The sequence below is a fragment of the Zea mays genome, chromosome 4, assembly GCF_902167145.1.
Source record: "Zea mays cultivar B73 chromosome 4, Zm-B73-REFERENCE-NAM-5.0, whole genome shotgun sequence".
Taxonomy (NCBI): domain Eukaryota; kingdom Viridiplantae; phylum Streptophyta; class Magnoliopsida; order Poales; family Poaceae; genus Zea; species Zea mays.
This window is the reverse complement of record NC_050099.1, coordinates 184,547,747-184,562,392: the sequence shown is the minus strand read 5'-3', so window position 1 is coordinate 184,562,392 and position 14,646 is coordinate 184,547,747. Positions and strand designations below refer to the sequence as shown.

At 50.4% G+C, this 14,646-nt stretch overlaps 2 protein-coding genes across 2 annotated transcripts; both read left to right on the top strand.

Moving 5' to 3' along the window:
• The first annotated feature begins 1,055 nt into the window (after positions 1-1,055).
• Positions 1,056-3,739, top strand: LOC100286116 (Protein CURVATURE THYLAKOID 1D chloroplastic). Its single transcript, NM_001159004.3, has 5 exons — positions 1,056-1,260; positions 1,331-1,566; positions 2,967-3,071; positions 3,158-3,229; positions 3,356-3,739. Exons 1-5 carry the CDS (start codon positions 1,134-1,136, stop codon positions 3,410-3,412), a joined length of 597 nt encoding a protein of 198 aa, NP_001152476.2. The 5' UTR covers positions 1,056-1,133; the 3' UTR covers positions 3,413-3,739.
• Positions 3,740-10,972: 7,233 nt separating this feature from the next.
• On the top strand, positions 10,973-13,182 carry LOC103654235 (uncharacterized). Its single transcript, XM_008681065.4, has 5 exons — positions 10,973-11,135; positions 11,213-11,416; positions 12,122-12,316; positions 12,390-12,461; positions 12,571-13,182. Exons 1-5 carry the CDS (start codon positions 11,007-11,009, stop codon positions 12,721-12,723), a joined length of 753 nt encoding a protein of 250 aa, XP_008679287.2. The 5' UTR covers positions 10,973-11,006; the 3' UTR covers positions 12,724-13,182.
• Positions 13,183-14,646: the final 1,464 nt, after the last annotated feature.

Below are 14,646 nucleotides of genomic sequence, written 5' to 3'. Positions count from 1 at the left end.
TTACTCTCGGTAAATTTTAAAAGGACCAAATATGTCTACTCGATATACACGGACGATGCACAGCAAGGTGCTCCTTCTCAATCCCAATTCCAAACCAAAGTTGCAAGGACATAATAAGAGGTTACACCGCTTAGAGAGTAAGCGGAAATAGTTATAGAAAAACACTTTGGACATGCTAACTCTACTCTAATATGTTTTGCAAAATACTTTAGAGTTAGCACAGTTGGATACGATGAGCACATCATTTCATTATATACGTTGCAGTGTACAGTTGCAAGATCTTGAGCTTGTCAATTGATATTATGCGATCAGATGTATATTGGTCGTCCGGTTACTACATTCCATAACATGCTCTGCAACATATGCATACGACAACTTGAGAGATCAATATGCATCTAGTGCCCTGCATTGCATATCTTGGATGTGTTATTTGTTTTGGATGGGCCATAGCTTATTCCTCGATTTGAAGGTCTTGGAGCTCCCTGGTGTTGCAGCTTAGAATCTCTTTATATCAGTATACATACACCAACCAATAATTAGTTAGAGAACTTATGATATTACACTCTCTGTAACCCAAACCTCTATAAAAATAGCTATGTTTTAGGCATTATAAATTAGTAGACATACTATGCGATACTAAATCTTATTCTTTACTACTAGAATTGCTATTTTGCCTGATATTTTTTGTCTCTGTTAATATAGAATTAACTATGGATGCTACAACCAACAAGCACCGACGAAAGAAAAAAAAGGATAAAAGAAGTGGAGAGGCGTTCCTCTTTCACTTTGGAGGAAACCACAAAAATGCAAAATCACACAGGACATGACGGGCCCCGGAACAGGAGAGAAGCAAAAGCGAAAGCACCACCTGCCGTCCAAGCACCAAAGGCATGCACGAAGAATCGGCTCGGCCCCCAAAAAGCACAGGGCCCAGGCGCCCACCGCGCAGCCTGCCAGGCGGGGGAGCCGTTGGATGTCGCACAAACTGCCCAGTCCTCCGCAGTGGAGTACAGCGCCAGCGAGCCACCAGCACCCTCATCCTCCGTTTCGCGGCTCACAGAGATACCTCAAAACCCAACCAGGCCGGCGTCCAGGTGTCCACAGAAAGAGGAGAGCAGAGAGAGCGGGAGATCATGGAGCTCTGCGTCTCTACCACTGCCTCCGTCCGCGCCACCGCCGCGCCCATATCCTTCGCCCCGCCCCGGCGAGGCGCGTCTGCTTCCACCGCCCTCCCGCTCCACCGCCGAATCCCAACTCGAGGTACGGCCTAGCCAGCCCTCACTCTTGTAGCTCACGCGCCGTCTCGCTTGCTCTGATGCTTTCGCTTCAGGCTGGTGTTGCGCCAGCGCGGCCGTGCCTGACCCGGCGCCCTCCGAAGAGCTCGCATCCGCCTCCTACACCGTCGTCGTCGCGGACAAGCCCGATTCGCCTGCCGATGACAAGGTCGACGAGGTTAGCGCCGCGCCTAGTGGCTCCGCGGAGGCGCCCGTAGCAGAACCGGTGTCATCAGAGGCGTCCCCGTCCCCGTCCACGGATGACGGCGGTCTGGATGAGATACTAAGCAAGGTATCGCCGTGCTGCTGGCACCTGCTTTGCTGTTCAGAGTCCTAGGTCCCAGCAAAGCTTTACTTGCCTTTCGATTCCGCTGCGTGTCACACCTTTGAATGCTACAGTGGTAAACTCTTATGTGAAACTAAAGCAAACTGAAATGTTTTTTTTTCCTATCTTAAATGGATCATACGGAAAAGCAATGGGTTCAGTTTGACATTATAACTACAGCCGGGCAAAATAGCAATTGTTATCCTTGCTCATTACTGTAATAATAGACTAATAGTAAGGGCCGCTCATGCTGCTCCGGCTCCAGCACCGGAGCTGAGGAGCCGCACCAAATGTGGTCGGATGGGAGGAGGCGAGGAGCCCTTCTGGGCCGTTGAGCAGAGGAGCCAGAGTTGTATGTATGGAGGCGGAGCCACGTTTTGGCTCTGGGCTCTGGCTCCGACGGAGGAGCAACATGGACAAAACCCTCTCAAACATGGTCTAAGCTTGCAGTAACCTTTCCAGATTTTGCTGCAAGCCTGCAAGGCAGTCTATACAAAATGTAACATCAACAATTGCATTATCGCCTATTTTGTGATGTACCGGAGAATTTTGAGGCACGGTGCGGAACAAAAAATTGGCCCCATTACAAGCTGAGGAAAAAATGGATGTTATTCTCATAGCATCATGCCTTGCCAAAAGCAAATATTGGAGCTCTTGAAATATTGACTACAATGATACATTAGCTTTTACCTAAAATGATATCCTTCTGCAATGGGATGGCAGTTAATTTCTTGGAAAAAAAATTCCTCCCAATTGTTGTGGTGATTGTTGATTGAAATTAAAGCGGGAGTGAGGGAGATGCCTGCTTTTGACTCTATGGTGGGTATTAATTGTAGGTAGGGATAATGCATGAGCCTCAGGAGTTGCTTGGCCATGGGATGGGAAAGACTTTTTATTGCTAATCTATTTGTTATCCACCTAATTTGTTGATTACTACTAATACTAAGTATAGTAGTTAAAAAAATCGAGGCCCTAAGTAAATGCACTCCCTGCACATGCTTGCCCGTATGTATATAGTACATCTCACTATCATGTATTGTTTAGTATCACCATCTTACCTGTAGAGCTTTTGAATCAACAACCTGAGTGATTCAGCTATGGTTTAACCCTTAACATTTGCAGAACTCTAGAACTCCAAAGGCACAACATGTTATGAAATTACGAGTATCTTAGTTTTTTTTGCTCCAGATTATGCCAGACTTATCATGCTATGGCATATTTTATTTTGGTAATGCATTGAATAAGTCATGATCCTGTAGCAGCTTTCATATGTGAAGATAGTTTTTTTTCAGATACAAACTTTATCTTGGATGAGTTATCCATTGCCATATTGATGCTTACTTATATAACGTGCCTATATCTTCCAGTTGAACATTGAAGTGACTCCGATTTTAATCCTCACTGGATCTGGTGCCTTTGTTGCTTTATGGATCCTATCTTCTGTTGTTTCTGCAGTTGATTCAGTCCCCCTGGTAGGAAATATAGTACCTCTTCATGGAATCTGCACTTAATTTTGGTACCAAATGTTCCACTAACCTGGTTGACTGACTCGTAACAGCTCCCAAAATTGCTGGAATTAGTAGGAACTGGTTACTCAATTTGGTTCACCGCACGGCATCTCCTTTTCAAGGTACATCTGAATCCTCAAATCTCAGTCATCCTATTAAACCTGCCACGATTGTACATTTGTACATGTTTCTGTTGTGTTTTCAGTGACCTGAAGATGTTTTTTTCTTCAAATTTTCTATATATGCAGGAAAGCAGAGATGGCATGTTTGCAAAGTTCAAGGATATCAAAGAGAGGATCATTTGATCTACCATCGATATCTGGTCACGTGTTTAGGCTTTACAGCCTGCTTATTATTAGGTTTTCTCCCCTTTCAAATATTACTGAAGGGGTAAAGAAGGTCGTATATCTAATTTTTCTTCTCACGGGGTCTGTCATTAGGCTTCTCAAGTTTGGCTAGTGTGCTTCTTCAGGTCACTCTCGATGTTTTTTACTCAATCCTATGTGTATGCTGCCGAATAAAGCTTTAAAAAGATGAATGCAATTAGTATGTTCTCGCTCCTATGCAAGTTTTGAAATCCAGTGTCCAGTAAACATTTCAGATACCATATGTTAAGCTCGAGCCTTCTGTGAGACCGACGGAGCTGCAGCTCAACTTAGCTGACTTTCAACGATGCTATTCCTTTCTTTTTGAAATCCTCATTTGTAATGTAGCAAGCACATCCCTAAATATGAGAGAATTTGTACATTTTGTCATGTACAGAGCGCAATATCAAGTATACCTAATACATACCTTTGAACTATAGCCAGAAAAAAGTTTAATGCTGTGTTAATGAGATTGTAGATATACTCTTTTTGCGAAGGGCTATAACTGAATTGGTTAGATGGTCTAAGTAGTACTTCTAAGGTTCTAAGTTTGACTCTCTGTTGGAGCTATTGGGATCGTTCTCACATGGTTTATGGCGTCGCCGGATAGAGCAGTAGTTCGGATGTTTTATTGACATGTACGAGAAAGTCTTCTCTTAATACAATACTACAATACTGAAGGTTGTTTTAGTCGACTTTTTAGGTATACTCTTTTCTAATAAATGAGCATCGTCTGTGTCCATCGGGATGATAAGCATCTGAATTTCGGATCAAAGCCGTGTAATCTAGACGCCAGCTCTGCTTTTGCATCCCCATTTGGCACTAAACAAAAATAGTGCAAAGATGACCACGGTTCCATCAGATTCAGATGAGCGGAAGCGGTACTGCGGGAGGACGGGCACATCTTTAGGCCTTATTCGATTGCGTCTAGATCAAAGACACCGATAAGACTTTATGTGGGTCATAGGTCACGCTCTTAAATGCGTTCCATTCCATACGTGTGAGCATCGCGTACGTACATGTACATATGTATGAGTAGACCTTAAAGTTTGGACCAGACTATTTAGCACCAGCACGGTACGACACGAAAACAAGAGCTTAAAGCTCGATCCAACACGAAGAAAAATAGGTCCTATGGTGCTTTAAACTTAGGCACGATGGGCTGCACAGTACGACACGACTGGATGGGTTGAGCTTGGTCCGACACAGTATGAAATAAGACACGAATTAGAAAACTAGCGTTTTAATGGTTATTTCATGCTCTAATATTTTTTCTCTTCGCAAAAGTTATAGAAAACATTAATTACTCTTTCTCATAGATTTTTAGGATATAATAAAGTTACAAATATTTTGAGGATGCATTTTTAGATATATATAAGTTTTTTGTCCGTGTCGCTTGGACCGACATGATCGTTGGCCCACCGTGCTTCGAGACAGATTATGCCTAGCTTTTAGTATATGAGCATGACACAGTTTAGCCTGAAATTATTTCGTGTCGTGCTGCCTCAAAAAAATCAGCCTGATGCATGATGGGCCCAGACCGTGCTAGCACGACACGCTCAACTTTTAGCTCTACGTAGGACGGTAGGAGACGAGACGACACTCATGCATCGTGTCAGCACAACCCATCGAATGACCAGACCGTTTCTCGTCTAAGGGGGTGTTTGTTCTCTAGCTAGGCTAAAGTTTGATTCGTGTCACATCCAAAATTTGAATATCAATAATAACTACTAAATATAGATTTAATTGGGTTTAATAACTTCATCTCGTCCTTATTCTTCATATGTAATTAGTTTTATAATTATATTATATTTAATATTTATAATTATTATTCAAATACTCAATGTGACATTGATACTTGATGGATCAAAACCCCTTAACCCGAGTATCCAACCAAACCGGCACCCTTTTCCGCCTAGCACCCAAGCAACAACAACAACAAAAACTCAAGAGAGAGAGAGAGCTAGCCCGCTCCGTGTCTCACACACTGACAAAATAAGGGTCTGTTTGAGAATGCAGTTTTGAAATACTGTAGTTTTAAGATACCATAGTTTACAATTGTACATGACATAAATACTACGATATTGTTTTACCACAGTAAAATTACAGTATTACTCAAAATCGAGATCTGTTTGGTTCTACTGGAAAACAAAGTATATGTAGAAAGAATAGAAGAAAACTGAGGTCCTGAGTGGAGTTTCAAAAACTCCAAAAATACCACAGTTTTGGATAAACCATAGTATTTAAAATTGAGTTTTGACTGTACAAACCAAACACCTTTTAAGCTCCAATACTATAGTATCATTAAATACCATAGTATTGTTTCAAAACTGCAATTTGTTGAAACTTGGAAGGTTCAACCAAAGATGACGCTGTGGACGGGAGACTTGGAGAGGTAGCGGGGCTGGAGAGGCGAATGTTCCCACAGGCTAGGGGTGGGCGTTTGGATTACCCGAAAATTTCGGGTCGGGTATTTCGGGTTTTGAGAATCGATACCCGAAATTACAACGGGTTTTGCAATACCCGAAAAATCGGGTACCCGGAATTTCGGGTTCAGGTATTCCCGAACTACCCGAACTATTGTGTCGGCTTCATAAAAACACATACACCCTATTAAATTAGTATAAAAAATATAGTTTAAATAATGATATACATGGACATATAAAACACAAGCAATCTACAATCACAAGTTATGCACACTTACACATAATTATAGATGCACAAATTAATAATCAAGCATGACATGAGTACATGACACATGAGAGTTCGGGTAATTCGGGTACCCGATTGTGATACCCGAATTGCCCGAAATAAATTCGGGTTTTGCAAGTTGCTACTCGAAATTCCCAAACAAAATTCGGGTTTCAGGTATTTCAGGTTCGAGTTCGGGTATTCCGGGTTCGGGTTTCGAGTTACGATTTTTTTTGCCTAGTCCTACCACAGGCCGGTCCACAACACTCCACTCGGCCACTCAGCAGTCCGCACCACGGTCCACGGAGTAGCGTAGCTAGCGCTTGCCCACCACTATACATGGCCAAATGGGCGGCCCGACCCAGCACGGCCAGGCACGACACGGTTAGGGCACGACCCGTTTGGCCCGTTTAATAGCCGTGCCGTGCCGGCACGGCACTAGTGCCTAAGACCAGGCCCAAGCACGACACTAAGCCTGCTTAGCCGTGCCGTGCCGGCACGGTAGGCTCGTTTAGCCCGTTTAGCCCATTTAGCCCGTTTAGCACTACACCACAGAATTTTAGTCAGATATTCACAAACACATTTAAAACATACTGTCGGGTACCATAATTAGGGGTACCCCCAACACTCCTAAACACGACTGGTAAGCACCCTCAGCACAAACCACAAAGACTGATGGGCACGATTCAGGACAAGGCCTCGTCTACCAAGGGACGCAACCTCGCCTCGCCCGAGCCTGGCCTCAGGCGGGAATAGTAGTCCCGGACGAATTCACGCCTCGCCCGAGGGCCTCCTCAGGCAGTGGGCGCACCCTCAGCTCGCCCGAAGCCTAGCTCGGGTAGGCTTCGTCGTGAAGCAACCTTGGCCAAATCGCCTTACCAACTGACCGTATCGCAGGCGCATTCAATGCGAAGATCGCCTGGCACCTTATCCTGACACGCGCGCCTCAGTTGGCAAGGTCGAAGTGACCGCAGTCACTTCGCCCTTTCACTGACCGACCCGACAGGAAAACAGCGCCACTCGCCCCACTCCGACTGCTGTGCCAACCACCCGGGTAAGGCTGACAACAACCAAGTTCAGCCTCGGGCGCAACAGGAAGCTCCGCCTCGCCCGACCTTAGGCCTCGGCCTCGGGAGGAGGTCTCCGCCTCGCCCGACCCCGAGACTCGGCCTCAGCCTTGGCCTCGGGAGGAATCACGTCCTCGCCCGACCCCGGCCTCGACCTCAGGAGAAGTCTCCGCCTCGCTCGACCTTGGGCTCGGACCGACCGCGCCACAGGGGATACATCATTACCCTACCCCTAGCTAGCTCAAGCTACGAGGGAACAAGACCGACGTCCCATCTGGCTCGCTCGCCCTGGTAACAGTTAATGATGGTTCCCCGCGTGCGTTCATGACGTCGGTGGTTCTCAGCCCCCTACAGAAGCAAGGAGACGTCAGCAGGATACCAGCCGCACCGCCAGCTGTGCTTCTACAGGGCTCAGGCACTTCTCCGACGGCCACGTTATCGAGTACACAGGGCTCAAGCACTTCTTCGACAGCCACGTTGGCATGTACACAGGGCTCAGACACTTCTCTGCCAGACACGTTAGCGCATAGCTACACCCCCATTGTACATCTAGACCCTCTCCTTGCATCTATAAAAGGGAGGTCCAGGACCTTCCTGCGGGGGGGGGGGGTGGTCACGCGGGGGACGAGCAAACAAACAGGCTCTCTCTCTCTCTCATGACGCTTGTAACCCCTACTACGAGCATCCCCGGTGCGAGATAATACAAGCCGCATTCCCCCTTGTGTTCCATCTTGCGCCAACCCATCTGGGCAGGGGCACACAGCGATAAAATCACTGGTCGGCTCGGTTGAGGGTCCCCCGTGTCCGAAACACCGACAGTTGGCGCGCCAGGTAGGGGCATGCTGCGTGTTAACGAACACCTTCCCGTTGAGTTCCAGATAGGTAGTCTTCAACAACCTCTTCAGCCGGGGACGCTGCTCCGCTTCGGGAGTCTCGAGTTCATGTCCCTCGACGGCAGCTACGACATGATACTCCTCCCCCCGCGGCGCGACAGCAACAACGACGGTCGTCAGCTCGCCCGGCGACGGCGAACTCGACGACGTCTTCCCCCCGTGGCGGAAGAGCAGCATCCGGGTTTGCCCCGCCACCCTCCTCGCCGCAGGAGGAGGAGACGGGGCAACCATGGCCAGGCAGGAGGCGGCACCTCATCGGCTGTTGGACCAGAGCAAGTCGACGACGCCGGCACCCCAGCGGGGGACATGTCGGGCATTGTCCTCGCACCTGAGACAACGACTGATGTCGTTTCCCCGCAACGTGCCAACCCCAAGTGGACTGATGACGCCAGCACTCTCGCGAAGGACTTGCTGGACGTTAGCCTCGTACCTGAGATAACGGTGCAGTCCGTCCCCGACGCGACTTCCCCACCGTCCATTGACCAAGAGGTACCGTCCGTTTTCCACCCTGTGCCTTTTAGATTCAGCTTCGATCCACCAAGCGACCCCGCTTCGGTGAGCGCTTTCGTAAAGGCATACCCTAACCTTCCGGGGTACCATATGTGGTCATCTTGGGATCGACTGACGGCCGTCTCAACCTACGGGCCCCCGAGTTCCGAGGAAGAAGACGACCCCGACTCCAGTTGGGATTTCTCCGGGCTCCGTGATCCCAGTGCCATGCGAGACTTCATGACCGCGTGTGACTACTGCCTCTCGGTTGCTCTGACGATGGCCACAACCTTGACGACGAAGGTTGTGGCCCAAGTTGCGAATGTTTCCACGTCGATCTGGGGGATCACGACGAAGGCAACCACCTCGGTATGCCGGAGGATAACGACCCTCCTGTGCCTGCTTCTCGCGTTGACATCCCGCGGGAGCTAGCTGTGGTCCCAGTCCCTGCGGAGGGCCAGGACACACAGCTCGAGCAAATCCGCGAGATGCAGGTCAGGCTCGACGAGGAAGCAGGGCAACTTGTGCAGCTCCGGCAAAACGTCGAGCAGGAGTGGGCAGGCCGAGCACTCACCGGAGAAGCGCATCATCGGGCCCGGGACGTCCAACGTCGTATCATTGGCGATGCCAGGGCAAGGCTGCCCCCGGCCTCCAGCGGGGTCGGCCAGAATCTAGCTGCAGTGGCAATACTACTCCGAGCAATGCTGGAGCCATCCACCACCGAGGGGCGGCGTATCCAGGGAGAACTCAAGAATCTCCTGGAGGATGCCGCGGTCCGACGGGCCGAAAGCTCCGCCTCCCAAAGGCAAGGGTGCCCCCTGGGGCATCGCACAACGACTTCCTGACTCATGCGGGAGGACTCGGTCCACACCGGGCGCACGCGGGACGGGACGCCTGCAGCCCCGGATCGCCTCGGCGACGAGCAACACCATCGCAACCGTCGAGCCCGCCTCGACGAGAGGGTGCGCCGAGGCTACCACCCCAGGCGCGGAGGACGCTACGACAGTGAGGAGGATCGGAGTCCCTCGCCCGAACCACCAGGTCCGCAAGCCTTCAGCCGGGCCATACGATGGGCGCCGTTCCCGGCTCGGTTCCGAGCCCCGACTACCATCACCAAGTACTCGGGGGAGACAAGGCCGGAGCTGTGGCTTGCGGACTACCGGCTGGCATGCCAGCTGGGAGGGACGGACGACGACAACCTCATCATCCGCAACCTCCCCCTGTTCCTCTCTAACGCTGTCCGGGCATGGCTGGAGCATCTGCCTCCTGCGCAGATCTCCGACTGGGACGACCTGGTCAAGGCCTTCGCGGGAAACTTCCAAGGTACGTACGTGCGCCCTAGGAACTCATGGGACCTCCGAAGCTGCCGCCAGCAGCCAGGGGAATCCCTGCGAGAGTACATTCGACAGTTTTCAAAGCAGCGCACCGAGCTGCCCAACATCACCGACTCGGACGTCATCGGGGCGTTCCTCGCCGGCACCACCTGCCGAGACCTGGTAAGCAAACTGGGGCGCAAGACTCCCACCAAGGCGAGCGAGTTGATGGATATCGCGACCAAGTTCGCCTCTGGTCAGGAGGCGGTCGAGGCCATCTTCCGGAAGGACAAGCAGCCTCAGGAGAGGCAGAAAGAAGACGTCCCCGAGGCGTCCGCCCAGTGTGGCACGAAGAAGAAGGCCAAGAAGAAGGCGCAAGCGAAACGCGACGCCGCTGACGCGGATCTCGTCGCTGCTGTCGAGCACAGGAACCCACGGAAGCCTCCCGGAGGGGCCAACTTGTTCGACAAGATGCTCAAGGAGTCATGCCCCTATCACCAGGGTCCCGTCAAGCACACCCTTGAAGAATGCATCATGCTCCGGCTACTTCCATAAGGCCGGGCCCCCGGCGGAAGGTGGCAAGGACCAATGCAACAACAAGAAGGAGAGCGACAAGGAAGAGGAGTTCCCGGAGGTCCACGGCTGCTTCATGATCTATGGTGGGCAAGTGGCGAACGCCTCGGCTCGGCACCGCAAGCAGGAGCGTCGGGAGGTCTGCTCGGTGAAGGTGGCGGCGCCAGTCTACCTAGACTGGTCCGACAAGCCCATCACCTTCGACCAAGGCGACCACCCCGACTGCGTGCCAAACCCAGGAAGGTACCCGCTCGTTGTCGACCCCGTCATCGGCAACGCCAGGCTCACAAAGGTCCTCATGGACGGAGGCAGCAGCCTCAACATCATCTCCGCCGAGACCCTCGGGCTCTTGGGGATCGATCTGTCCACGATCCGGGCCGGTGCGACGCCCTTTCACGGGATTGTCCCCGGTAAGCGCGTCTTGCCCCTTGGGCAACTTATATTATATATTTTTTATTCCTTAAAACAAAAGGCCATTGCAGATGTTGAAAAGGCAGTTATTGAGTCTATGGAAAAACAATATGCGGATGTTTTGGCTCCACCAAAGGATTGTGTTGCACCAAAGAAATTCGGCCTCAAAGTTGTCCAAAAACTCACAAAGCGCAATTCAACGGTGCCCTATACCGTACCTGAAGATGTAAGTTTCGTATTGATTTACGTTTCTTGGAACTTTAATTTTAATATAATAATATCTGACCCCCTATCTGCTTTTAGCTTGGCATTCTCTTGAATACATTGAAAAGACTACTTGATGTTTTGCGACCTCGGATTGAGAGTCACTTGAAGTCATGGAGTTCTTGTATACCTAACGGAGGAAATTCTGCGGCCATTGGAGAAAAACTTAGTGAAGTTACAGTGACATTGAGAGCTAAATTCCGAAATTACATGCAAGCGGTTGTTGAGAAGCTTTCTGAGAATGTGAGTGTCTTTTTACGTCTCGTTATTTTTTACCTAGAAGCTTTCTGAGAATGTGAGTGTCTTTTTATGTCTCGTTATTTTTACTGATCTCTGCTTGTTACAATTTCTTGTGAATCTCTGATATCTCCCTGAAACTAGGCACAAACTTACTTTGTCATAAAACCTAGTCACTTAATTTCCATACGTAGCTTTACTTGAAAATGAAAAACGAATTTTGTTTAATGAGTTTTCTTTATCCATGCAGCAAGTTCTGGCATAGATCTGTTTGCATGAGCCTAGGATTTAGTTTCTAATGTAAATTTATCATTATGGGTACTTCTCTTGTACTGAGAATGGTGTCCTACTTCTACCAAATTAAATTTCTATGTATATGCTACAAGCTCCATTGCCTGGGAGGTATCAGTATGAAACCAGAATTATGAATGCTTTCATGTTCATTTGATACTGGTAAGATTATAACAACTAAGATCATTTGAGGTTCTATGTAGGGGTGATTTCATCTATTATCATTTTGTAGAGATTCAGGTTTTATCGTACCAAGTCCTAATTCCACACTCTAATTCCACATTGAACTTTCTGTTGCACCCTTAGCTATTTGGCCACTGATCTATTAATGAATAGAATCGGAGAGGCCTTATTGGCACTTTACAGAGATAAGTACAATTGTTGCGAAGAACAATTTTCTTACCAAAGTTTTTTATGCAGACCCGTATGCAAAATACCACAAAGCTCAAAAAGATCATTCAGGATTCAAAAGAGTTGGTGCTTGAATCTGATATCCGCACCAGGATGCAGGCGTTGAAGGATCAGCTAATTCAGGCGATAAATCATGTGCACAAAGTCTCTGAAGTACATGTTTTTGTAGCCATATGCCGAGGTTTTTGGGACCGGATGGGACAGGTACATGAAGTATCAGTAGTGAGTAGCGATGGTCCTTTTTCCTACTACTGTTACTAATTTGATCAATATTTAGGATGTGCTGAGTTTCCTGGAGAATCGCAAAGAAAATAAAGCCTGGTATAAAGGTGCACGAGTCGCAATCTCCGTATGTTCATGTTCCCCCGGCCCCTTGTAACTTATCGACCATGTATTCGCCTTCCCTTTTGATGCTTCCCATCACGGCACTAGTTTAATAAAACCTGTTAATCCTGCAGGTATTGGATGATACTTTCGCATCCCAGCTGCAACAGCTGCTAGGCAATACAATCCCGCCGAAGGACCTGGAGCCACCCAGATCCGTCGTGGAAGTTCGCTCTATTCTCTGCAAAGATGCACCCCGCCAGAAGAATTCTAGTTTCTACTATTGATGATCAAGGTCACTGTACATAATAGTCATGCACATCAGCGCATGCAGCTTTATCTTGGAGAGAAAAAGGTCAAGGTGTCCGGGTCTTTATAAAGAAAAGGACCAACGAGGTCTGGATTCTGGAGGAGGCTCAGTGATCTCTGAGAAACTAGCCTTGTGTTACACCAGAAAAAATATTTTTGCTGGTTAACCTGCCTATGTTCCCATTGCCTGTGGGATGGGGTCTACATATGGAAACTGGATTGCGCGGTGTGATCCAATTAACATTGTAGGTTAGCTTCATTGATAGCACCTAGCTGTGGTTAAGCAGTTGCTCTATTTTTGAACATGTTAACTGTTCTTAGGATTTTTTTTGAAAGGTATGGAGAGCCAAAAAAAAAACTTTGATGGTTACCGATGCCTCTGTATTGTGTAGCAATATTGAAAAATAAGCATACAAGTCTTTAACTTTCAATATAAACAGTATTATCCACAATTTCAAGTATTATGATAACAAGGGACGATTCACAAGTGTTGCCAACACGATTGAAATAGGGTAGTTTATCATCATCCGTGCTGTTTTTGCTGTGAGCGGTGAGGTCGTCGGCGGCCAGGCGGCGGCCAGGGCGACAACAGGGGGCACGCTGAAAAAAAGCCGGTTGGAATGCGTTAGAGTACCTATTAGGGGGTTTCATCATTCAACATGGTACTAGAGTCAATTTAATTTTTTTTCTTCTCTCCCAGTCCCAGCCGACCAACCGCCACTCCCTGGCACCGCCACCTCCGGTCGCCCACCCCTTCGACGCGGTCGCCGCCCCTCCCCTCCTCCCAGGTGCGGTCGCCGCCCCTCCCCCGCGGCCTGCTGCCGTCGCCGGCTAGCCCAGGCGCGGTCGCCGCCCCCTGCCGCCGCCGCCGGCTGCTGTCCGCGCCCAGGTGCGGTCGCCGCCCACTCCCCCGCGGCCCTCCGCGCGCCCCGTGGCCACCAGCGTCTCGGCCTCGTCTCCTCCCTCATCCAGGCGCTCGTGGACCGGCCCCTTCACCCTGCGCCGATGGCTGACCCCGCCGGCTCCGCCCTCCACCCGCCAGCGCCTGCCTTGGCCGCCAGCCTCGCTGTCCCATCCGGCCCAACCGACGCAGCCGCCGTGCCGCCGTGCACGCCGCATCGCTCCCCACTAGCGCCGCCGTGACTCTTCTGGCACCCCCTGGCGCACCGGGGGTTTCCTCCCGCTCGTCGATGAGCCTCCGTTCATCTCTGGCCTCGGGCCCCTACCCACCATCCTCCCGGCCACCCAACGACGCTCCTCTCGCTCCCCACCGGGGGTTTCCACCCACAACCCCGTGTGGACGGAGGCTGCCCCATCCCCGCCGTCCACTGCGCCTGCGCCTGCCACGCTCGTCGCCACCATTGCCACCATCTAGGCTGCCGTTGCCGCCTCCCATGAGCGCCAGCACGCCGCATCCCTGGCCCTAGAGCATGAGCGGGCCACGAGTGCCGCCCTAACCGCTGAGCTGGCCACCGCGCAACGCCTCATCCACGTGCATTCCCCGGCGGGTCTTGACGCACCACCGCCCACCCCAGAGGCCCCCACGCCTCTGGGCTCGATGCCGACCACGTCGCCACTCTTCACGCCCAGGTTGCCGGCCTCCACAACATCTGGTCCCTCGTCTCCATCACGCTGGACCCGGAATCCTCCCACTACCCTCGCTGGCGAGGAAGGTGCTACTCACCCTGCGTCACTTTGTGCTCGCCGACCCACCGTCCCCGACTTGGTACCTGATGGACACCGTGGTGCTCTCATGGCTCCATGGCACCATCACCGTCGAGCTCCAGGACATCATCCGCGACCAGGCGCACATGGGCCGCCAGGTGTGGCTCGCTCTCGAGGAACAATTCCTCGAGAACCGTGATGCTCGGGCTCTACACCTCGACGCTCAGTTCCACCAG